This window comes from Sceloporus undulatus, chromosome 1 (genome assembly GCF_019175285.1).
Source record: "Sceloporus undulatus isolate JIND9_A2432 ecotype Alabama chromosome 1, SceUnd_v1.1, whole genome shotgun sequence".
Taxonomy (NCBI): Eukaryota; Metazoa; Chordata; class Lepidosauria; order Squamata; family Phrynosomatidae; genus Sceloporus; species Sceloporus undulatus.
The window spans coordinates 340,056,678-340,083,113 of record NC_056522.1 but is presented as its reverse complement, the minus strand read 5'-3'; the positions used below and the strand labels follow the sequence as shown (position 1 = coordinate 340,083,113).

At 44.1% G+C, this 26,436-nt stretch overlaps 1 protein-coding gene across 9 annotated transcripts in view; it reads right to left on the bottom strand.

The window, feature by feature from the left end:
• Window positions 1–26,436, bottom strand: part of TTLL5 (tubulin tyrosine ligase like 5) — a 273,548-nt gene that overhangs the window by 77,025 nt on the left and 170,087 nt on the right. For 7 of the 9 annotated variants that reach the window (XM_042473064.1, XM_042473053.1, XM_042473080.1 and 4 more), the window contains 2 exons: window positions 23,048–23,229; window positions 10,234–10,385 (listed from right to left, as the gene is read on the bottom strand). In XM_042473064.1, the coding sequence (XP_042328998.1) occupies window positions 10,234–10,385; window positions 23,048–23,229 (334 nt within the window). The remainder of the gene's footprint in view (window positions 1–10,233; window positions 10,386–23,047; window positions 23,230–26,436) is intronic. The other 2 variants (XM_042473073.1, XM_042473116.1) reach the window with 1 other exon arrangement.

The window sequence follows — 26,436 nt, the reverse complement described above, 5'->3', positions numbered from 1 at the left end:
TGCTGGGGTAGAAACTTGAAATATTGTTGTATTCAGCTGTGGATGGATGCAGGCAGCTAAATTGGAAAGGAACTGGGTCAACTTACAACAGTTAAGTAAAGGTAACAAACAAATCTGGACTTCTTGGTTTTTGGAACTCCCTCTCTAGGGAGGCCAGCATAGCCTTGTCCCTGCTTTGCTTTGGTCAACAACTCAAAGCATTTTTATGCCATCAGGCGTTTAAAAACTGATTGGGGTGGGAATTTAATGCTGTGTGGTGCTATTTTTATTGTTTGTTTGTTTGTTTGTTTTAGACTATTTCTACCACACTCTTCAGCTATGAAGGCCCTCAGAGCAGTTTACAGATTGTTAATTTGACAGGTCCCTGCCCTCAATCTTACAGTCTAAAAAGACATGATATGAAAGAGGAGAGAATGGCAGTAGGGAGGGAGAGAAAGTCTGGTGGTTCTTCTCTCCCTCTGAGGCCAGGGTGGTAGCTGTTAAGAGAGGGAGAAAGAGCCATGCAGAGGATTGGAACCAATGTAATCTACCAGGATTTTACCCAAACCAAATAGACCATGAAAACCCTTCACAATATTGGCAATAGAAACAACAGCTGAAACATTTTTGTGTGCAGATGTTTTCCCCAGCGTTCCGCTCACTGAAGACCACCAAGGCAACCTCGAATGCCATCTTACTGAACAAAGAGAGGCTGAGGTGATAACATGCAGCCCGGCAGGGAGCGAAAAGGCAGGCCCAACTCCATCAGGGCTAGCCAGGGCAAGAAGAGGGGCCTTCCCTCCGCCATAGTCCAGGCCTCAGAAGGAGAGAAGAACCACTGGACTTGATCCCCTTCTCCACTGTCATTCCCTTCTCCTTCTGTGTCATGTCTTTTTAGATTGTAAGCCTGAGGGCAGGGAACTGTCTGAATAATTTTCTGTAAGCTGCTCTGAGAGCCTTTAGGGCTGAAAAGTGGGGTATAAATACCGTAAATAAATAAATAAATGCGGGCACCACAGCAGCATCGCAGCCATCTGTTCAAGGCCTTTTGGGATATATAGTGGTCTTTTAATTAATTTTAATGTTATTAATGTTTAATGTTTTAACTTCATATTTTTTTTCATTTTTAAATAACACATATTTATACTTTTATTAATGACTTTGTACAGTTTTAATCTGTTTTTTTATCTTGTTAGCTGCACTGAATCCAATTTGTTCAGAGAAAGGCAGGATATAAATGAATAAAATAAAATAAAATAAAATGACTTAGCAGTATTACAGGAAAACTTAAAGAGGCAATCGTAATGAGTGAGATTTTCTTAACTAGCTGAAGTTAGTGGGATAGGTCAATGACACATGTATGCTTTCTTTTCATCCTTCTCACAGAATGAAGGTTCAAGCTAAAGAGTAATAAGAATGCTTACCCTGAGAGCAAGATGAGAAAAGACTGTTAACTGAGTGTCATACATTCTACTACAAAGGCATATTGCCTTCATCAGAAGCTGCAACAGTCAGAAATTTAAAAGGTCACACTTCCCAACTTTATGGCCCAGCATACTTATTCTTGCGTCAAACTTTAAAAGTCAAGTTCCTCTTCCCCTGTGGCTTAGCTCTACAAGCGATGTGGACAACTGTGGCTAACCAGCTGTTTTGGTATATAAATGCCACAGCTACCTATCAATGGCCATGTTGGGTGGGACTGAATGAAACTGTAAGCCCAAACATCTAAAGAACCAAGGGTTAACACTAAACTGTACAGAAAGAGAAGATCTTGTTCATAGTGCCAGAGTAATGTTGTCCACCGTAGTTGAAAGCAATACCAACAATGCTCTCCCAGTTCCTTTCCCCCTTCCCTCACTTGTGCTGTTGCCATAGAAGACTGACTCTTGCATGCACTGAACTGTACCTAACCTCTCAGGCAATTGACATTCCCTATTACCTTGGGAAAGTAACAGCACAGCAAACTCATTAGTCCCTGGAAACCTGAGGTTGCAGGGTCATACCTCAAACTGCTGAAAGACACACTTCCTGCTTTCCCTCCCATGGAGACTCCAGGCAGACAAAGCTACAAGTTGAGACTGCAGAAAGCAATCCTCAGTTAAGACTGTGCCAACCCACAATGTTGGGCTCCAGGCTATTTCAGAAGAGGCATAATAGAAAAAATATAACTGAAGTTGCCAACATAGGTTTCTTCATCACCATGATAAAGTCACTTCAAGCAATACTGCTCTAGTTTCAAACAGTTTGTTTCCAAAAACCAGGTTATTACCATCACTTGGAAATTTCTGTGAAATGTAATGGAATACCTTCATGTTTCAGGATAGAGGGGGGCATCTCGCCACATGTGATAAGCTTCTGTATTTCTGCTACCAAATAGAAACCTTCGCTTGTATGAACTGTTATCCATCTCCTAGGCCAGGTGAACTGTGACCTGTGAGCTACATGTACCTCTCCAAAGGGCTTTTTAATCGCTGCCCAGGCCTGAAGAAAGCTAGCATGGCATAGTGGTTTGAATCTTGGATTAGGACTCTGGAGATTAGTGTTCAAATCCCAACTTGGCCATGGAAACCCACTGGGTGGCGTTGAGTAAATCATGCTCTCACAGCCTCAGAGGATGGCAATGCCAAGCCCCCTCTGAAGAAACTTGGCAAGAAAGCGACATGACAGGTTCGCCTTAGAATCACCATAAGTCCAAAATGACTTGAAAGCACACAACAACAGGCCTGAAAACCCAAAGTGCATGGGGGATTGCTAGTTTTAATTAATAAAGCCACTCCTCAGTGGAATATACTGTATTGTACAACAGCCTCCTCCAAAACTGGAAAACAGAAGTTACTTTTGATTGAATTTTCAGTTCCTCACCAGCCATTTTGGGGGAAGGACAGCCTCCTGGGACAGCACAGAGGCAAGAACTGTCTTCTACATACCCCCAGTTGTCACCTTTTGCCCTAGAATTACAGTAACATCGGCCCGGTACAGATGGGCCTTTTGTGATGCCCTCGTCACATGCTAGGTTTGCCTGGGGGTGGAGCACCCTGCAACTGTTGCACGTGACAAGGGCATAATAACGGCGGCACCCTGTATACATGGGTGCTGCCATTGTTACGTAAGCGCCGCACGGCATCCACATGGCACCGCACAGCGCTTATGTTTTCCTCCGCAGGGAAGCCGCACAGACTCAATCAGGAGGGCCATAGGCCTGAACCTGCATGACCTGAGCAGAGAAGATGAGAATAGAACATCTTGGAGATGTCTCATTCACCGAGTCGCCATGAGTTGAAGTCAACTCGAAGGCAGTTAACAACACCAAAAGCTGACTCCATCTTATGGCAGAAAGCTGAGGAGAAGGAAACACCATAAATGAATAAAAAAGGAGAGAGATGCTCCAGTGTTGTAGAACAAATGCTGATAAGCCATGCTGATACAGAAAGGCTTTATTAATCTTGCTTGACACTTTTCGGTGGGGGGGGGGGGGAACCCTTTTTCAAGAGCTACAAAATTATCAAAGTACAAAATTATACAACCAACACTCAAGCCACAATATCACAGTGTCTCTCAGTTGTATAGATACCAAAGAAGTTGTATAGACAAGACAGGTTGCTTACCTGTAATGGTATTTCTTCGATTGGTCATCTGCGAATACATACAAATGGGTTTTACTGCACCTGCACAGTACTGTTCGGAAACTTCTGGAATCACTGGGCAAAGTTAACTTTGCAACATATAGTAACTTTTTGGCGGTAGCTCCGCCCATCCCTTATAAAGCCCCCAGTTCCCGCTCTTTTCCCAGTTCCGAATTTTTACGCCACGTAGGCGATCTAGAGGGAGAGCCAAAGAGAGCAGGACACAGAGGAGAGGATGGGTGGGATTTGTATGTATTCGCAGATGACCACTCGAAGAAATACCGTTACAGGTAAGCAACCTGTCCTTCTTCTTCGTGGTCTCTGCGAATCATACAAATGGGTTAGACTGACAAGCTAAGGTAACAGTGGAGGGAGTGTCCTGAGTCCAAGGTTAGGTTCAAACAAGGTGCCTTTATTTTACACAATAAACTTTGAACCCAAAAACAAAATTGTGCCAGTCTTTGTTACCTGGATAGTGCAACACAAGGTAAGCACGGTACCAAAAGAGTGCAAACACAAGGTAAACATGGTGATATAGCAGCCCAATAACAGCAAACCTGAGATTGACCCTTGAGACAAGGGATGTTAAGTCATTCAAGACTTATGTAAACCAGATTTTTTTAAAAAAATCAACCATTGGCTAAACAGTCATGTAAACAGTTGAACCTAGGAAGCAGTGCAATTAATGTAACCCCGAAACCAACACTGCCCTCCCAAAGGCTGCATCCCGTTTCGCCCTGGTGTCCAGCCGGTAATACTTTATGAAAGTCAAGGGCTGGGACCAAGCAGCAGCTTTACAGACATCCTCCAAGGAAATCCCCGACAAAAATGCGGAGGATGCCGCTACCGCCCTAGTTGTATGGGGCCATACCTCGGCCGGAATCGGCCTGCTCAACAGTTCATAGCAAAGGTGGTTGGTGCCAGGCACCCATTTCGACAACCTCTGCACAGATACAGGCAGTCCTCTTTTCGGTTCCGAGTAGCACTGAAAAAGTCTTTTGGAATGGCTCGAACCCGAAGTCCTGTCCAAGTAGAAGGCCAAAGCCCTCCGAACATCCAAAGTGTGCAGACTGTGTTCGATCTCACTGGTTGGGTTCGAGGCCAGGGTAGGCAAAACAATGTCCTGACACATATGAAAGGCCGAAACTACCTTCAGCAGAGAAGTAATGTCGGTACGGAGAACCACTTTGTCCTGATGGAACCTCAAAAAAGGGCTGGTCCCTTCTTAGGGCACAAAGTTCGCCCGCACGGCGGGCAGAGGTGATGGCCACAAGGAAGACAGTCTTCCAAGTCAATAGTCACAAGTCCGTCGTGGCCATCGGATCAAAGGGCTTGGATTGTAGAGCAGACAGCACAGCGTCCAGGCTCCAAGCCGGGGCCGGTACCGAGACCTGGGGGTGGAGGTTATTACAACCTCTCAGAAAACTCTTCACGAGAGGACCCCTGAAAAAAGAAGGTTTGCCATCATACTGAAAATAAGAACAAATGGCAGACAGGTAGCACTTAATGGACATGAGGGTTAGCCCTGCATCCAAAAGTGACATCAGGAACTCCAGCACCACAGGCGTCGTCACTCGATGTAGAGCAAGGTCTCTGTCAGCGAGGAAATGCAGGAACCTCTTCCATTTGGAGGCCTCTGGGTTGCCGGTTTCTGTGCAGCCAGGATCACCCTCTGTACCGGATCAGGTAGCAAGGCTAGGGACGGAGCCTCCACGCAACCATCGGTAGCGTCTCGATATCCGGGTGTCAGACGTGGCCGCTCTGGAGAGTGAGAAGGTCGGGACAGGGTTCCAACTGGAGAAACTCATCGTTGGAGAGGTGCGGCAAGGACGGGAACCATGGCTGCCTCGGCCACCACAGTGTGATCAGGATCGCATCAGAGTGATCAATCGACATCTTCGAGACCACTCTAGTGACCAGAGGAAATGGAGGGAAAGCATAAAGCATCTCCCCCGACCACACAAAGCTGAACACGTCTCCGAGGGATCTGTCGTCTCGCGTCCGGGAACAGAACTGGGGACAGTGGCTGTTGGTGGCGGTTGCGAAGAGGTCGATTTGGGGAGTCCCCCACCGAGAGAAAAGGTCGCCGACTGTCTCCGGGTGGAGCCTCCACTTGTGACAGGCCAAAGAGGCCCTGCTGAGCTGGTCCACCAATTTGTTTTCGTGTCCCGGCAGGTGGATCGCCTGGAGGAGGACACGCCTCGGGATGCACCAATCCCAGATTCACAAAGTAATGTCGAGGAGGGTTCTGGACTTGGTGCCCTCTTGCTTGTTGATGTAATAAATCACCATCGTATTGTCTGTCCTCAAAAGAACCACCTTGTTGGAGACACTGGATTCGAAGGCTCTCAATGCTTTCTCTACAGCCAGCATCTCGAGGGCGCTGATGTGGAGAATCCCTTCCTGTGGAGTCCACTTCTCCTTCACGTAGAGGTCAAGGAGATAAGCGCCCCATCCTTCTAAGGACGCGTCCGTAGTCAAGGTCAACTGCGGTTGAGGCTGAGTGAATGGCATGTCGACGCAGGCGTTGCGGGAGTCTAGCCACCAGAGCAGGGAAGTGGCTACCGGTCTTGGTACGGTGAGGCACTTGGCCGGGGAGTCTCTCATGGGATTGAAAGCCAACAGGAACCAAGCTTGGAGAGGCCTGAAACGAAGCCTTGCCCACGAACGTTGTCGAGGCCATGTGACCCAGAGCTACCTGGACGTCTCTGGCCCTCACTCTCCTGTGGGCTAGGACGACCCTTATCGCCGAGGCCAAGGCTAGGAAGTGGTCCCGAGGGAGATACGCGATGCACTCTTCGGAGTCGAGAACGGTTCCGATGAATCTGATCTGCTTGGATGGGGCCAAGTGGGACTTTTCCGTGTTGACAACGAGCCCAAGGGAAGATAAGAGGTTCAAGGAAAAAAGAATTGCCTCTCGCAGCTCTTCTTGCAAAGAGGCCGCAAAGAGCCAGTCGTCCAAATATGGAAAGACTCTGAAGCCCTTCTGGTGCAGGTAGGCCACTACTGGAGCCATGCACTTTGTAAAAACTCTCGGAGCCATGGCCAAGCCGAAGGGAAGAATGTTGTAGTGATAGGCGGCGGAGCCGATGGCGAAGGCGAGGAATCTTCTGTGGGATTCCCAAATCCCTATAAGCATCCTTCAGGTCGACCGTCACGAACCAGAGATCCTGATGGAGCAAGGGTAGGATAGAAGCCAAGGTTACCATGCTGAAGCGATGGTACTGGAGAAAGGAATTTAGTCCCCTTAAGTCTAGGATGGGTCTGATTCCGCCATCCGTCTTCGGTACCGTGAAGTACCTCGAGAAGAAAGAATTGGACAACTGTTCAGGCAATATGGGTGAGAAAGTAAAGAGCGCACTTCGTCGAGAAGGGTGTCCGAGGGGACAGTGGAAAGGAAAGCTCCAGTTGGAGGGAGCTCTTCGAACTCGAGGCCATAACCCCTACGGACGATGTTTAATACCCACGAGTTGGTAGTGATGGAGGCCCAGATGATGGCAAAGTGCTTTAAAATGTCTAAGAAGCAGAGAGGAGAAGGGACGAAGCACACAGGGGATCTTCATGTCCTCTTCTTGCCCTGGTCGGTATCCTGCTGGCGGTTTTTACGGTACCGGGCAAGAAAATTGCGTCAGCCAGAGGAGGAGGAAGACTGAGAAGGATACCTCTGCCGCTGAGCGCCCTGTTGATTGAATTGACAATCTTGGTAAAAGGGCCTTTGAGACTGACCTTGCTGTTGCCACGGGCGTTGCCTCCTCCGAAACTGAGAGGTTGAAGGGGTGGACATGCCATGCTTCTTAGCTGCCGCTTTCAGTCTGAATTTCCTATTCAGCCTGTCATCCGTCACAGTGTGAAACAAGCCCGAGTCATCTATAGGCATGTCTTCTATGGTGGCACGGACACTCGGGTTAAGGTCCGATCCTCGGAGCCATGCATGACGCCGTAAAGCAATCGAGGCCGCCATGGCCCTGCCAGAGCACTCTGCAACGTTTCTGGAGGCAGTGATAAGCCAGCTTCCTATGGAATGGGTCTCGTCCCTGATCTCAGTTAGGGTGCGCTGGACGTCATCTGGGACATCTGGGATGATGGGGGAGATCCCCTCCATCAGGGTCTGGACGTAGGCCCCCATACAGGCAGCGTTGTTAATAGCCTTGACTGCTAAGGCTGCTGCCGAATAGGCCTTCCTGGTCAAACCATCGATCTTTTTGGCCTCCTTGTCCGTGGGTGATGTGGCCTGTCTGTGAGTCGATGTTTGCTGTGCTCCCTCCACAATCGCAGAGTTCTGGCAAGGATGAGACGCCAACCACGGGGTGTTGGGCGAGGACACTCGGTAGAGAGACTCTATTTTGCAGGACGGTCCGAGCAGCGATGATGGAGCGTCCCAGGAGTGCTTAACAATAGTCTCCAACGACGGCAGCAATGGTACGGAGGGCAGTGTCTGAATGTGTCCGTGGACACGACGCTTGACCAGATCTTTGGCCTCTTCCTCGGGGTATGCCAGCTCAATATCAAGAGCACAAGACATCTTGATGACGTGCTCATTGAAAGAACGCACGTCGTCAGTCGGCGAAGCTGGCTCCGACTGGTGGAGACCCTTGAGGAGAACCTTGCGGGGAGATCTCTGCTTCTGAAGGACCTTTAGAGTCAGGCAGAAGGTCGGGATCAGATTCAGAGGTGGCAGTGTCGGTATTGACCACCTTTAAGAGCTGATCTCTGGGATGGCGAGTGGGAGGCCGGGAGGACGTCTTCGGAACCACGGCCTGGGTCTCTCGTTCCTCCATCGGAGCCCGTCCCTCTGCCTGAGCCGAGCGGAGTCCAAGCTTGGAGGTGAATTTCAGCAGAGCCACCTCCCTCGGTACCACCATAAAATACCTGTCGGTCTCCGAGTCATAGAAGACCGAATCATCTTCACGGTCTCTAGCAGAGGAATGCAGGACCGGAGTAGGGGACCTCCCCTGAGTAGAATGGAGATCCTTGTCGTCAGAATGTAGGAATAGGACGGTTGTCGAAGCCGAAGGCCCTGGAGCCGAAATTGCTTCATCCCTGTTCGAAACCTGACCGATGTCAGTTAATCTTCCCAAAGGGCGTTCCTCCCGAGGGGAGTGGTGTGTAGAAGACCGGTGTTGGGAGTCTCGGTCAGGAGCCGGGCAGTCTGCCCTCTTGGGAGGCGATCTTGACTGGGAGCGGGGTCGGTCCCGAAGAGTCTTGGCCTTCTTCGACGCCAAAGCCTCCGATGTTGAAGTCGCAGGGGGTATTTTCTTGGCAGACCTTGAGGCATCATGATGGTCCTCCAGTGGAAAAAAGGGGTTGATGGCCAATTCGGAGACTCTGGCTCCAGAAGACGGTCCCGTCCTGCCCACTTTATCCTTTGTCCCGGTCTCAGCCCTCAATCCTGAAGGCTCAATGTCATCCGGCTTGGAGGATCTGGAATGCTCCTTGGAGGATTTGGAGCCGTCCTTGGACTTTTTGGAGGTGGATGTCGAGGTCGATGCCGCCTTATGAGATTTGTGATCGGATGCCACCCGTTTGGAGGTCGTAGCCACATCACCGGAGACTGCCTCATCCCAGGTCAGAGTCAGGGGGGCAGCAGAACCCGCAGATCCTGATGCTTTCTGAGAGTGCTTGGCGGGTTTGGAGGTGGCACTGGGTTTAGTGGAACCACCGGCCACGTTAAGAGCAGCACTGGGCTCCTCGGAACCACAGGCTGAAGCGGCCGATGCAGGCGGAGTGCTAGCCGGGCTATCTCGGGCTGCAACGGGAGGAGCCGTAGCTGATGCCAAAGGAGCAGAGGATGGGTGAGAGTCTCCCTCCCGAAACTTCCCCTGGGCAATTGCCGAGGTCAGCCTGGGTTCCCAGTTTTTCCTGGCCTGGGAGGACATGGACTTATAGAGTAAGCAGGCTTTAGAACCATGATCTTTTCCCAGGCAAAGGAGGCAGGAGGAATGAGGGTCCTGCACCGGGAGCTTACCCCCACAGACATCACATTTCTTGAACAGAGGTGACATGTCACCAAGACGAAAGCAGAATCGAAATCCAAAATCGAAGTCAACAGTCCAGAGAGTTCAACAACACGGGGGGAGAGAGAATCCGAAGTCAAAAAGCAGTCCGAGTCAAAAAACCAGTGATCCAACAAGCAAGTTAACTAGAGCGTGAAGTTCCAAACAGCAGCTAACGCGGCAGAAAAAAAGAACTGGGGAAAGAGCGGGAACCGGGGGCTTTATAAGGGATGGGCGGAGCTACCGCCAAAAAGTTACTATATGTTGCAAAGTTAACTTTGCCCAGTGATTCCAGAATTTTCCGAACAGTACTGCGCAGGCACAGTAAAACCCATTTGTATGTATTCGCAGAGACCACGAAGAAGAATTGCAATCCACTGTTTCTGTTTTCATGTCTCTAAATATTACATCTCAGGTAAAATATATCTAACATCAACTTCCAATGGTTGCTAATCCACACAATTATCAATGCTGAAATAGTATTAGAACTCATTCTCAAGCTTCATTGGGAAACTAAAGATTTTCTTCCATTTAGCATACCTCTTCAATCCATAATCTCATTCAACTCTAGCCATGTAAATTTACAAGTATTTCTACAGGTCACGTGAAAATTCTAAGTCTAAAGCTATTTGACTTACCTAACTGCCAAAGATGCAGGTCTGATGTCAGCGCTGTGTGCTTGTGTTTGAAAAGCCCAAAATGAACCTCCCGGGTTGAGCGTTGGTCGGTAACTGGATGAAGTGGCATTTACTTTGCTTACTGTACCATTCATCAGATTTAGATTTGTTAACTGAAATAAGAAGTTAAAAGGAAAAATACTTTAAAAGGCTCAAGGAAACAGTAACAAGATGCAATGGAATATAAAACATTTGAATGGTTACATTTTCATTTTGTTTAAATGCTTATATTTAGAGAGACAGTACTGTATAGTACAAGGAAGAATGTGGAAAGAGCTTTGGTCATATCAGAAAGAGTTAGGTTCAAATCCCCACTAAATGTACTCAGTCAACATATCTTTGAGTCTAACCCACCTCACAGGTTTGATGTGAAGAGGGAAAAATGAAAAGAACCACATGAATTACAATGAATTCCTCTCAGGAAGGGCAGGATAAAATGCAACAACAAATTCAAATATTTATAAACATGACAGCATTGTTCTTTGGGGTTCATCCCTTTCCTTCCATCATTGTAAGGGTTAGATGAATGAAACAAGAACTCAATGAGCAGAATGTGTTTACTTGGATATTTATACAACCCCACCCTATCCCAAGAGTTTAGGACTGGTTACAACATTTAAAGCTAAAACATGAGAAAAGATAAACCACACATAACACCAACAAAAAGAGAGGGCCTGTTTTAACCACAACAGTTTAACTCCATGTCCACAATGCTATGACTTCAACAAATCTCCAGGGAAATAAAACATTCCATAGAGCAGAATGCTATAAAAAGTAGCATGCTGCTCTCTGCATATCTCCACCAGGGTAAAAATGGCAAGAGCTAAGTGGGATTTTCATGACATTCAACAACATTAACTGAAATATGGATCTAACAATATAACAGTAAGGGACTGTGCAGACAGCCCCTAAGGGGCAGCTTCCAGCCACCCCTTTTACAGCCAGATAGGGATTGCAGCAACTGCACACCATGGCGCCGATCTGGCTTTTGCAGGGCACAAAAAGGAGCTACGAAAAGCTTTACAGCGCTGTTTTGGCACTATGTCGTGCAGTAACAGTGCCAGAGGAGCACTGTGACCCATCATGCCCTGGGACAGGCTTGCGTCAGGTGGACGCTATGCCTCGACTCCACCCCCAAGCCAGCCTTTAAGATTTTGAAGGCATTCTCCCTTTTAACAGATCACTGCTGAACCCTTCTGTTTTTTCTGATTTCTATTTCTATTGGTACAAAAAATCTGCCTTCTGTTGTCCAACTGTACCAGTGTGGGTCTTTTCAAATGTTTTGGCCTGCTACTCCCATCAGCTTTAGCTAGTAGGTCCAATGGTAAGGGATGATGGAGGGTCTAGATCAAAACATCTGGAAGAACACAGATTGATTAAGGGTGTGCTATATCAACATGTAAAAGAAAGTCACTGACTGAAAGGATACACAACCAGCATAATGAAGTGACAGAAATGATGGTTTGGATATGGGTGTTCAAAATTCTAAATCAGAGCAGGAATGGAAAATTGGGCCTACTGTGACTATCTTTCTAGTCAGCCAAGAATGGATCTTACAGGGAAAAGGTTAAGAATTCATGGCCAAAACCAATTTCCAGATCAGCTCTGGGAGGAAGAAACCTCTTAAACCATAGAACTTAACTTCACAACACAGTCAAATGTTGCTCAGAACAAGAAGTTTCATTGAACCAACTAACAGACAGTGTAATGGACAAATAGAGGAAGAACTCTGACATGCTATGGAGCACTGCAGATTCACCAACTACTTTTGGTCCAGCATCAACCAGTCAGATGGAACTGCTGGATCTACTCTCAGCTAACCAGGACAATTCATGGCAAGTCCAGTTTTCAGTTTCCAGTCAGTGGTGAATGGAGCCAACAAGAAAGGGATGTCTAACAGCAGTATTCCCTGGTCTGGAGGTGACTCACCGAATTTGTTGCACTACCCAGTGACCAAATAATGCCTTGGCTGATGTGTATTTAGTTGTTTTTATAATGCCAGACCAAGGTGGAAGAATTGAACAATATAAATATTCGTTGGTTCCATTTGAATATTATGTTGTCCAAGTCTTCCTTACTTGGACAATGCTAAAGAGGGCATAGGAGAGGAACTCAAACAAGGATTTGATGAATATGAGGAGTACACTAGATTAAGCTTACACAATGGTGGAGAAGGAAAAGCTGTCCCTCTGTAGGATGAGTTTCATTTGAAAAAGACATGACATTAGGCATGTTGCCCGAAGTTGCTACTTGTTGTTTCACAGTTTTCTGCACTAGTCCCAATTCTAGGCCTGCCTTCAGAAACTCCAGAAGCTCCGGTAATTTAGCTCTAAAACACACTGCAGAAATAATCAGTTGAGGCCACTTCAATTGCCCTGGCTCAATGTCAGGGAATTGTGGGAACTGTAGTTTATTGTGGCCCCAGAGCTCTCTGACAGAGAAGGCTAAATGTCTCACAAAGCAATAGTTCCCACAATTCCCTGGCATTGATTGAACCAGGGCAGTTAAAGCGGTCTCAAACTGAATTATTTCTCAAGTGTGTTTTGGACCCTAGTCTGCAAAGGAGATATACCTGGCCTTCAGCACCACTGCTCAGTCAATTTGGAACGTTATAATAAATAATAATAATAATAAAAAGTTTATTTTTATCCCGCTTTTCCAACTTTGATCAAAGCGGCATACAGAATTTAGATAAAAAATACACCAAAATATGTAATAGAAGATATCATGGATGCTGATATCTGGCCCCTAAGGCCCAGCACTCCAACGCCACAGCAGCTGCTAGTATGGGGAGTGTAAGCTAACTGGGTTGTATGCTATTTTTTAAATTATTTTTTTGCTGTAAGATATGACTGTGGAAGCCATCAATACTGAAAGAGAACAGTATTCTTCCTTCTCTGGTTTAAACAGCAGTAAGAGAACATAAACTGAGGCCCAGAGGAATTGGTTTCTCAACTGGTGGAGCAGTTACTAGAGCCACTGATCTTTGCAGCAGCCATAGCCTAGTTGTCTGAGGAAACATCAGGTCCATGGCCCTTACTTGTTGCTGTCTTACTCATCAGTGATGAGAAGGGGCACCAGGATCAAGTATGCTAGTTCCATCCTGGGAGAAACAAAGTAGTGTAGCAATTGAGCACCAAGGTGTGCTGGCAAAATATTGGGTTAAAAGTGAGAAGAAATTGAGCTCTGATTCTCCAAACATGATGATATGAATGTTGAGCCAGATATTTAGGTTCCCTTTTAAAGCCCTACATGGCTTGGGCCCGAGTTACCTGGAGGGACGCCTCTCCCTACATTATCTGCCCCGCACTCTTAGAAATACAGGCAAGCTTCTACTAGAGCTTCCCAGAATAAGACTAAAATTTACCCACCAAAGATCTTTCTCAGTTATGGCCCCTTCCTATTGGAATAATCTCCCAGAGGAAATACGGTGTATCCCTACATTGGAAACTTTTAAGAAGACGCTAAAAACATACCTTTTTCAATTGCCATCCTTCCAATTCGTTATAAAGTATATATTATAGAATTTAAATCAAGACTAAAATATGTTATGATTGATACTGTATGCTGCTACATTGATAATGTTTTTATAGACAGTTTTTAACAAATTATTATTATTTTTGATGATCATATTTTAAGTAGTATGTGTTTATATTGTTCTGTTGTTTTATATTCTATTGGAATCCCGCTTCGATCTTGGGAGAAGCGGGAATTATAAATAAAACGTATTATTATTATTATACCTGCAATGATGGCAGTGATGCTCAATGAGGGACACCAAGTCCTATCGTGTGTATGTTTCCCCAATTCAGAGAGGCAAAAAGATTGATGAGAGAGGCAGTATGCTCTTGAAGTGGTAAAGGACAGAACCAAATTGTAACCTTGCAAAGGTTAATGCTATTCTTGAGTCTCTTTCCTTTTGCTGTAATCCCAACAAACATACTGAATTGCACACCTGCCTTGCTTGACTAATCCCAGACAGAAGGGATGTGGCTCTTTAGGGAATAGGAAAGAAAGCTGGAAAATGAAAAATAAAGTGCCAAAGAGCATTATTCCTAAAGTGTCCTAGAAGCAACCCAGTTAATACTGTTCTTCTCCAAGAATGCACAGTTAAGATCGAAGGAATACCCTCCTCTCAGGGCATTCACTTTGGCTCTGCATTCTCAGTTAAACCTTTCTTCTTGGCTCCACTCTTTCAGTGACTGGGAAAACCACATGTACTAGGTAGTGATGGGCAGGAAATGCATACATCGGTTTAATAAGATGAGATATGCAAAAGTCTTGTGGCTGCATGTTTTTTCCTTATGCCATTCCTTCCTTCCCTGAGTGCCATGATTCAGTGATTCTTGAGTTAATGAGCCATAGTTTCCTGTCTCAATTTAGTCATGTCTAAATTAGGTAACGGTAGTAGCTAGAACTGGAACAACTCAGCCTCTTAATCCTAATTCAAACCATGTTTGTGATTCTGGCATGTTCTAATAATGGTAACCATCATTTTGTAATTTAGATAGGAGGGGAAATTATGGCTAATTAACCTAGGAAGTGCTGAATGTAGCATGCCAAGAAGGAAAAAAGGAAATGGTCAGTAGGAGGGTGGATCAATGGGCACCAGGCTCATGGCTACCTCTGCTTAATCAAGTGAGAAGTATAAATCATCCCATTATTTTAGTTTATTCTACCTTGCAGGATTATTCCAAAACGTAAAACAAAGGATACATATGTTAGGGGATTTGGCGTGTGGTGCACTCATTTAAGCACTGGACCATGGCTTTAGAGGCCAAGGTCCAAATCCTTGTTCAGTCATGAAAACCCAATGGATGACCTTGGACATGTCACACACTGTCAACCCAAGAAAACCCCACAACAGGGTCACTTTAGGGTCACCAAAAGTCAGAAATGACTTGAAGGCATAAAACAAAAATATACATGCATACATACATACATACATAACTACTAACATAGCTAGGATGCCTAATACCTTCACATATCACTACAAACGAATATCTGGCGTGTCACAAAATTTGGCTTCCTGAGAAGATCTGGATACAAAATTTGAGATTTTCAAAATCCAAAACGGAGCCAGGGAATCAAAAAGTGGGATTTTAATGTATTACCCATCTTCTTTCTCTCACCCTCAATTATCAAAAATTGACAAGCTTTGCAAAAAAAATCTAAAATATGTGCTCACTTTGCAACACTTGACTGAAGAATTTGCTTCCTTAGTATAGCATTGTTCTATTTATCTATCATAAGAAGCTTTATTTACAGCAAAGAAGTCCTGCATGAAGAAAATTTAATACAGTCATCTCTCCTTAGCAAGGTACATTTAATCAGCAGTTCCATCTTTCTATCCCATCCTTCTCCCCTTCTATGCTACCTTGGTGCACTTCCCTTTAATATGAAAATGCTGTTCATTTTAAAGCTGTTATTCCAAGTGAGGCAGGTGTGTAAACAGTTGAATGTGGTAGGCAAGGACATTTCACACATTCCACATAGACAGGTGTTTAAATTACAGCAGAATTAAATACAAGCAATGGATTCAGAGCACACAAGGCTTATTTGAGCCAACCCATCAGCTTCGTTCATTTTGACAGCATAGTCCTCCTGCGCTGACTTGTTTCAGCTGCTATAATTAGCCAATTTAGAGGATTCCTCGGGCAACCCCTAATATATTATGCATCTGTACAACAGGATTCTCCCTTGAATTATCTGACAATGACAATTATTCTCAGTTAGCTGAGGAACTTTCAGACTGTCACATCTTTAGTTTACTATGAATTCAAGGGGGGGGGGGAACGGAAGAATTTCATGGAGCAAACATTTTATTGGAAGGGGGACACATTTTATTGGCCCAGAAGCAAGTGATTACTTTGTGACAAATGCACACTGAAGATCAGAATTTATTTGAAAGAGCCAACTGGAAGGAAGAAAAAAGGGAACCAGAAGCTTCAGCTGCCATGAATCTGCCCCACCTTCCACAAACCAGCAAAATGCTATCTTAATCACCGGTTTTTGGTATTAGAAAGAGATTGCTTGTGATTACTTGCAAGAGGCTTCAAACTGTCCCAATTCTAACCAGCATTCCAACCTGCCAAAATAATTCTGTCATAAGAGAACAGTGCAGTTATTTTCTATTAATGTCTATGATTGCCCACTGGGTACTGGGCTGAAATGGTTATACTGGTGGGAGATGATAGAAGTTGAAAATCCAATACATCTCAGAGGCATTAGACTGGGGAAAGCTAATACTTCATCCATCTATTGCGATTGTTCAGAAGAAATTGCTTACAGCAGTGACACTTTTTTCTAGACTTTGCACTTCATGACAAACCATGAGACATTTGGATGGATTTGGTACAGATATTGAGATTCAAAGCTTCCAGCATAGACACAGAAAAAAGGACAACACAAAGAATTTCAAAGACCACAAAATTTCTATAGCAGAGTCAAGTCAAGTAAACAAAAAATATCAGAGTTCAGTGTCATAGCTAATGGCTTTTGTATATACTAAGAGTACTTCACTCTTTTATATTTGTTGTTTTTATGTACAGCGCTGTGCAAATCTACAGCGCTATATAAATAATAATAATAATAATAATTCACCATTATACTATCAATCTGAAATATGTCATGGGTTTAAAAGCAAATAATAATAATAATAATAATAATAATTATTATTATTATTATTATTATTATTATTATTATTATTATTATTTATACCCCGCTCTTCAGCCAAAAGGCTATCAGAACTAGACATTTCCCTGCCCTCGCCATTAAGTATTAGTCTGTCCTAGGGGCCATAGAAAGGATTTAATGTCCCTCCCCACAAGGTTGGTGCAAAAACTCCAAGTTCAGATGAGAAGATATGACCTGCTCCAGCAAAATTAGCCATGGCAATTGCACTTCCAATGTCAGAACTCCAGTATTCAGAGGTTTGGAAATAATGGACAGCTCCAGGAGACCTCCCTGTCCTGGAAAATCCCACCATCCTGGGAAGAATAGATGATTTCCTTTCACTAGTCACATTTCACTAGTCACATTCAGAAGGGAACAGGTATTTGAAAAAATAGGAAGAAGGAAGGAAAGAAAGAAGGAAACTGTTGCTCTTCTTATACTTTCACCCTGCTAACAGGAGCTTACTGAAAGGTGGTATTGCCTACCTAGTGTGTTTTACTTTGATAATGTACATTCACATTTTATATCATGTTGATCCCAAAGAGGTTTCTAAACTTTATTACATGCAGCCATAAATGTGAGATCAATACAAACAGACCAATTTCCCCCTTCCTTTAACAACATTATGCCTACCCAGTATTCTAATGCCATTATTCTGCCCTAAAGGAAAATATTATTTGCTCATATAGCACTGGATGCTGCACTACTTAATCTACAATATTTTTTCCAGCAACCACTTTTTACTCAGTCCAGATAAAACCTTTTTGAACTGTAGCTAGATTGCTATTTTTCACTGCTAATACCAACTTTAGTTCAAATTGTTTATTCTCAGCAGTATGCTACAGCTGTATGTATGAGAATCAGCATCAGACAGTAAGTTCTAAGTTCTTTCATCCCACAAAGAGCGGAAGAAACAAGTACTTCACTTTTCCCACAACCACTTTCCTATTGCAAATATTAATATGTTTTATGTATAGTTCTCTGTAAATGTGTTGCACTGGATCAGTGATCAGAAGTTAGGGGAGAAATAAAATAACAGTGTTGCTGTTTCTTTGCCTTTGCACTTGTAATATCCAGGTGTGCACTAGGGCCTCTGGAAGAGGATAGATAAAGATTTGTTCCAAGACTATGCTGCTCTTGACTGAGTCCCATTTTTGGTGACACCATGCAATACAAATCTACACTCAAGTAACTTTACTTCATGAAAATGAAGTATGCATGAATGCAATTTCATGCATCTACTACCATAAATTAGAGGAAAATGAGAGCAAGGACTAAAGGGGTTGAGAGGTGTGAAATCTGTGTCTGTACCAAAGCTGATCTGGCTACAGGCCCATGACATTCCTTCCCTGCTTGCTGAGCTTACCAGCTTACAGGATATGCACATGCATAAAAAGCATAAGTGTTCTAGTCTCCAGAAAACGTTCCAGACAAAGACCTGCCAGAGACATTCCTGGGAAAACTGACAAACTTGCAGATTTGTTTGTAGTGTCTCCAGTGTATTCATCCATTTAATAATTTTTTAAAGTGGTTTGTAATGTAGCAAATGGTTATTTGCCTTTTGCTGTTACTAAAAGAATTCTGAATTAAGTACTCTTAGCCTCAAAGCTTTTCAGTAGGAGCTATTTCAATAGCACATGGATGTGTCAAATGTTTGATGAACAGAGAATAATCCTTCCCACAATCAGAGTTCCTTGAAGCTCCACTTGGTTCAACTAGCGGTCTCCTTCAAATCACAAGATCCATTCTAATTGCACAAAAACCTTTGCAGCTGGAAGGCAGTAAAATAGGTCTGTTTCACAGACACCTCTCATCTTCTAAACCAGTGGTTCCCAACCTTCCTGATGCCGCGACCCTTTAATACAGTTCCTCATGTTGTGGTGACCCAAACCCATGAAATTATTTTCATTGCTACTTCATGACTATAATTAAAATAGGTGTTTTCCAATGGTCTTAGGCGACCCCCATGAAAGGGTCATTCTACCCCCAAAGGGGTCCCAACCCACAGGTTGGGAACCACTGTTCTAAACTAAAGTATCCACAAGCAGAAGGGCCCTTGACACTGTCAGGGAATTACGTTCCATTATGTTTTTCTGTCACATTAAAAAGAGAACTGTCCAGTGAAAAGAACGTAGGATGAAAGAAAGCAATTTGGTATGCTCTTAAAATGTTCCTTTACTTTAAAAAGAACCAAAAATTTTGTGGCACTTTAAAAGCTAACAAATACTACTTGCCAAATGTTTGCATAGACTGCAGTCCACTTTATCATTTGCACTTCACATATACCTTTAGGGCTGTACTCCATATTCTCTGCTTTTGCATCAGGATTGCTAAGTTCATATTAATTACCACATTTTCATGTTTCCATTTGGCTAGGGGAATGATTTGCCCCCAAGCCCATCTTCTTGAGCATCTATCAGCAGTTTCAGGAAATCTGGCTGCATGATTTTTAGTATTTGGCTGCCTCACCAGAAAAGAGATATATCACATTCCAGCCCTCGCCTGGGTGGTCCAATGTTATCCCTGTGATCAGACTCACTGGATGGAAAAGCTGGAGCTGTTCCTGGTGATAGCCAATCCCTGAATTTTCACACACTAATTGATAGAGAAGGGCAGAGTTCCTACTAAATCTCCCCTCCTCTTTACCAAGGTGGGCCAACTCCACACATTCTTGCACTTACCATCAAATAATTACAAAGTGCTGCAGCCTAGGAAACGAAAGGAATAACTACTGCTTCCCACCAATACAACACACACACAAGAGCCACTGATAAAAGACCTCACACAAAACCACCTCACTCACAGTATACTGCACAGAAAAACCAGATTTTTTAAAGTAAAGAAAGCACATCCCCATAAGCATAATATCTATACAACAGTCTACATCACAAGCCTGTGTTCTGTGTAAAAAAACCACTTAGTCAACTGGCTACCACTTTATTCAGCAACTGAATAAAACTGAAGTTTCTAACTATTTGTAAAATTTGTTCCCAATCCAGGAGTGCTTAGACACCTGCATGTGTGTGCCCAACAGATAGCCCTATTCTGTGTGCCACAGTATATTATTTTAGAAACTCCACAGGGGAGGGAGGACTATTCTTCAAGAAACTCAAATTTAAAACCTCATTAGGTTTGTGGACAAATGATTATGAGGACTGTGCACACAGGTAGTGTTCTGTATCGAGTTGGTTCCTGGCCTATCTAGCCTCAGTCTATTCCTGATTGGACCAGCTTTCCAGGATTAAAAGTTTTCTAAGGTCTACAACTGGAGTCCTTCAACTAGAGATGTCTGGAATAGAATCATGGACCACAATAAAAACAAAGCAAGTGAATTACTGTCCCTTCTGCCTTATGTTAATAAAAGATCTGTTCAGTACATTATAATCCTTCAGCTCTACTCTCCTGGCTGCTGTTTCTAATATGTTCCATGGAAATAAAATGAGCTACAGTTAACTGCCAAAGGGCTGGGAAAATACACAGTTGGAAGATGATAGCTATCATAATATTTTCCTTTAACTGAAAAACCAAATTATCTGACTGAGTTAACCAGCCTAAAGCTCAAGAACCTCTGTCATCTAGAATGCCAACAACTCTAACATTAATGTATGGATAATGAAAATGCAGATATATAGGTATGTGATTGCAGAATTTACTACCATACCTCTCATTTTAGCCAAATATGAAACAATTTTTAGTTACTGGAAATCAGAGGCTGAAAATTATCAAATATCAGTTTACAGAACAGCATGACTATGTGGTCACAATCATTCCGTTTATGTACAAACTCTTTCATTTTAAAAGCCAGGAAATGTAGCAAAGTGGTAGAATGAAAGTTAGCAGGGGAGGATAAGTTTCTAAAGATCAAAAATGAAATCAAGAGCATGGAGTTGAAGGCTTTCATGGCTGGCATCCATAGTTTTTTGTGGGGTTTTCGGGCTAGGTGGCCATGTTCTAGAATAGTTCTAGAAGTAATCAAGAGCACTTTCACTAGAACATCACCAATTCCCAGGAAATTAAGGAAAATACAAGGTTCTTTCAACACTAATTTTTTTTTTCCTGAGTAGCTTTCAAATCATCAGGGTTCAATCCCTGCTTAGCCATGAAACCCAGAGTGACCTTGGGCAACTGACACTCTCTCAGGCTTAGAGGATGGTAATGGCATACTCCTCCCCAAAGAAACTTGCCAAAAAAACAACAACCCTGTAGTAGGTTTGTCTTAGGGTCCCCATCAGTCGGAAAAACTTGAAGAAACACAACAACAACTTTCAAAGAGTTACTGCCATACACAACTAAATATTTTTGTGGGTACCTCATGCTCTATGGCCACAAAGAATTACCAGCAATAAATAAATCAAAAAGGTAGTATTTATTTCTGTTTGCATACAAATTGTTTATACTATTGTTAGTTGTTACCTCTATATGCATTCCTCTAACAAATGATGTAACATGCTCTCTGTCTTTTCACTTTTGTTAAGGTTTTATTAATTGAAATAGTCTGACCACTTACTATTGTGGTTATAACTACTGTGCAATGTCATAGAATCATAGAATTGTAGAGCTGGAAGAGACCACAAGTGCCATCCAGTCCAACCCCTTGCCATGCAGGAAATCTCAATCAAAGCATCTTCGACAGATGGCCATCCAGCCTCTGCTTAAAGACCTCCAAAGAAGGAGATTCCACCACACTCCAAGGGAGTGTGTTCCACTGTCGAACAGCCCTTACAATCAGGAAGTTCCTCCTAATGTTGTGATGGAATCTCTTTTCCTGTAGCTTGCATCCATTGTTCCGGATCCTGTTCTCGGGAGCAGCAGGAAACAAGGTTGCTCCCTCCTCAATATAACATCCCTTCAAATATTTAAATAGGGCTATCATATCATCTCTTAACTTTCTTTTCTCCAGGCTAAATATCCCCAGCTCCCTAAGTCGTTTCTCATAGGGCATGGTTTCCAGACCCTTCACCATTTTAGTCACCCTCTTTTGGATATGCTCCAGTTTCTCAATGTCCTTTTTGAATTGTGGTGCCCAGAACTGGACACAATATTCCAGGTGGGGCCTGACCAAAGCAGAATATAGTAGCACTATTACTTCTCTTGATCTAGACACTATACTTTTATTGATCCTCTCCATTGATGCCCCCTTGTCACGGGGGAGAGACTTGTGTTTGTCTTGGCCTTTTTAGTTGCCGCATCACGCTGTTGACTCATGTTCAACTTGTGGTCTACTTGGAGTCCTAGTAGTCCTTACACAAGCAACATAATATGGGCTCCCTTTAAATTGCATTCAAAACAGCACAGATTTAAGGAGTCAATGCTTCTCTTGTGAAAAATAAGTGTAAGGAGCAGCAAGAGCTGCTACTATGGTTGCTGACATACACCATTCTTTCCTCTTTACAACTGTATTTATCTTCTTTTCACAGCTAGAGGAAATCCAAGGACAATGCAGCAAATGACCTGCTGTTTTAAAAAGTCAGATGCACCTGTTGGTTGGTGTGAGGCAGATGTAGTGACTTTTTCTGCCCCTCCTTACAATTCAAGTATGTGGAATGATAACAAGATTAAACCAGGTCTCTGAATCCTCTCCTTCCCCAATTAACTGTCTTTATTCATGCCAGAAGCATGCTTAACATTTAAAACAGGTGTATCACACTTTCTTCCAACACCCTCCAAAAGCCAGTGCAAGCCAAGCACATGCAACACAATTGCTTACTTTTATTGTATCAGAATCATACATCTGGGTATTCCATCAGTTTGCTTTGTTATTTTTCCTCTCTCCCTTTGTCTGGCACTAATTGTTCACACAGGAAATGCAGATTTCAGGTAACCAGTCCTTCAGTATTAAGTGTTTGTCTAATTCAAAGGGAATGTTTTTACAGTATTTTATTTCCCACCCACACCCTTCATAGTTCAAACAACATATAACAAGCATTTTGAAGTGATGTTATCAACTGCTGCTCAACATCTATTAAAATAATTCTCACAGAAACATCAATCTGTTTTCCCCTCATTCACTCGCTGCACCTCATTATTTTGCTGCCTTAGGAAGTTCTTAGCTACCAAATCCTATTTCAGTGCTGTGTGGAGAATACAACTAGTTATGTACCTGTTGTGTAAGAAGCTTTATATGACTGGGTGGAGAGTACTGCCTAGCTGCCTGCTTCTCTGCCAGTCTGTGCAGTTCTGCTGCAATAACACCATGGCTGAATCGCTTGTATTCTTCCCCATCTTTAGTCACTCCGCCAGATGCACCTCGCTGTCTGCTTGGGCTGTGACTCCTTGAACCTGCTAAAGATGGTGAAAAAAATTACTTTAAAAAGAAAAAAAAGGTGTCAGCCTGAAAGAAATGAGATATGCATAACAAAATCCATACAAGGTGTTTCCTACATAATGCACTCATACTTACCTTTATCTGTGATTAAATTGGTCACCCGTAGGGTTGTCAGGTTTTTCTGGCACCAATAAGGGATAACCCCCTCTGTTGCCCAGTCAGCTCAAGACTGACCAGAACATGAAGCAGAACTACATAAAGCCCACCTTCAGCTTCACCATAGGAGGGTCTCTTTTAAGACTTTTGGGCCCGTTACAGACGGGCATAATAGTACGGACTCAGTCTGTACTAGGGTTAGAAAGGGGCGTTACTTCTGGACGCCCCTAACCCTAGTACGGACCGAGTCCATACAAAATGGCGGCCCCCCGTTCCACACAGGGGCTGCCATCTTTACGTAGCGGATGTGCTGCGTCCGCACGTCGCGCAGCAGATATGACGCTGTGAGTATTCCATTGGCGCCTTGCGGCATTATAGCCGCAACACATAGAAAAGCACCATTTTGGCACTTCTTTTTAGCTGCGCCAGGAAGCCTCGTGGTTTGGCCGCTGGGGCTTCTCGGCGCAGCTAATGACAGCACAGGCAGAGTGCTGCTTTTTGGCGCTCTGTAACGCGCCCTAGATTCCCACAAGTTTTGAGATCTTATGGGAACCTGGGACCCTTGCATGAGGCCCTCCTCTTGTAAAACTGGAGATAGACCTTACATAAGCCTGTCTCCCATGCTACTCTGTCACTTGCCTGGAGAGTTGAAGCAGAAACAGCAGGTGCCAGCTGCACTCACAATGGATAGACTCCCATTCTGTTGCATATTAAATGGTTGAGGATCAGGTAATAAATAACTATTCACATAATAATCCATTGCTGTTGAGCTGCTCGTTGCCACCACAATCATGTACTGAAAAAGCAACATCTCAAAAGGTCACATCACCTTCCTTACCACCAATTCTGGAATGGAGATATGGCGCTTAGATTCCAATGGCCTTCTATAGTGAGTGTCCAGACATGTGCTCTGCAGTCACTTGACAATGCATCTATAGTGAAAATTAACGTTAACTGGCATTTGCTGAATGTGTTCCCTTGAAGCAAGTCATAATAATCAGCACACCAATGTAAGGAGCTCTTTATTTGCAAGAGTAGTTGAAGGTACTTTATAGATTTGGCGAGCACTGACTGAATGGATCAAATACTATTGTAGAGGGTGCATCCTTAATTTTGTAAGTGAGGTTACAAATGCTTTTGATGCCATGAACCAAAGAACTGTCTGACTCTTCTGCACCACAGTGGTTCTGCAACAAAGAAAGTGGCAAATTCAAGAAGTGATTGTCCATGTTCTGTCCTGTAGAAGAAAGATTTTTTTTCTGTCTTAGATGTAAAGACAGGTTGCTTACTTGTGTTTCATCGAGTGGTCATCTGTGAATTCACACATATGGTTTTTACTGCACCTGCGCAGAGCATATTCAGAACCTACTGGCATAGCTAGGCCTGAATTTTCAGCAGTAGCTCCTCCCACCCTATATATACCCCCTATTCCTGCCTATTCGTCTCAGTTCCAAAGGATGCTGCATAGCAGCATCCCGAGGACCAAGAGGCAAGACACACAATGAGGGGAGGATGGCCAGGTTTGTGTGAATTCACAGATGACCATTCAAAGAAACAGTTACAGGTAAGCAACATGTCCTTCTTTGTGGTCTCTGTGAAGCACACATATGGGTGACTAGCAAGTTACTTACACTTGGAGGCAAGGGGTCCATGCCACAATACAAAGTATGTATGCAAGTAAATGTAGAACTTTATTGAACAGCCAACAAGAAAAAGAGGGCAGAAAATTATTACCACTAAAAGGAGTGGCTAAGGAAGCTGTCAGATGGACAGCTGGTCTCCCAAAGGATGCATCAGCCCTGGAGTGAGCATCCAGTCTGTAGCAGGAGACGAATCTCAGAAACTGGGACCACACAGCTGCACAGCAAACTTTGTTCAGTGGTACACCAGCAAGGAGGGCTGAAGAGGCAGCTACCACCATTGTAGAAATGGACCCTGACAGATGTAGGAGGCTCTTTCTTGGTGAGTTCATATGCTAAGCACATGGTGAAGGCCACCAATTTTGAAAGACATTGAGAAGCAACTGATAAGCCCAGATTCGAATTTGAGTAGCAGACAAAAAGTCTAGTAGTTTTTCCTCAAATTCAAGGTTCTATCCACATAGAAAGCTCTACAGATGTCAAGGAATTGAGAGTTCTCTCAAATTCAGAGATGGGATTCTGCATGAAGGCAAGGAGAAAGACGTCTTAGTTTAGATGAAAGGCAGAAACGACTTTCGGGAGGAAGGATATTCAATGTGAAGTCGAAGGCTTTCACAGCTGGCATCCATAGTTTTTTGTGAGTTTTTCAGGTTATGTGGCCATGTTCTGGAAGAGTTTATTCCTGATGTTTCACCTGCATCTGTGGCTGGCATCTTCAGAGAATGGTGGCATGGAGGTGTGTGGGGTATATAAAAGGAGATAGCCGGTCATAACACCACCTTGTCGCAATGGAATCAGAGGTAAGAAAGGTTGACCATAGAGCAGAGAGTTGCCCCATGCATTGCACTAAAGTAATTGCCACCAAGAAGACCATCTTTCATGAGAGAAGTCTAAGGTCACATGTGGGCAAAGGTTCAAATGGTCTCCTCAAAAGTTGAGAAAGCACTAATTTGAGGCTCTATGGCAGGATACAGACCGCCCCTTTGGGGCAGCCTGCACCTTCCCCTTTCCCCGGCGGATCGGGGCCTCAGCGGCCACAGCAAAAGCCCCAGAGGCCCCAATCCACCGCTTTTCCAGGCCTCATGGAAACGGCAAAACGCCAGTTCCCCGCGGCCTGGAAAGGGGTTGTCTTTGGGGCTTCATGCCCCAAGGACACCCCAACAGTGGCGGGGAAAAGGAGAAAGGGGCCGCTTGGTCCCTTTCTCTCTGTATTGCTGGTGCGGCTGTTTAAAGTCCGCACCAGCGATACATGTGGCGGAAGGAGCTCTGAAACGGAGCTCCTTTCGGCTACGCTGAAAGGGCGCCACAAGCGCCCTTCAGCAGCGTCAAGACATAATGGCCATGCTATGCCGTTTGGACACAACGCAGCTGTTACGTCAAAATGGTGGCGCCCATGTGTATAGGGTGCCGCCATTTTGACGCCCCGTC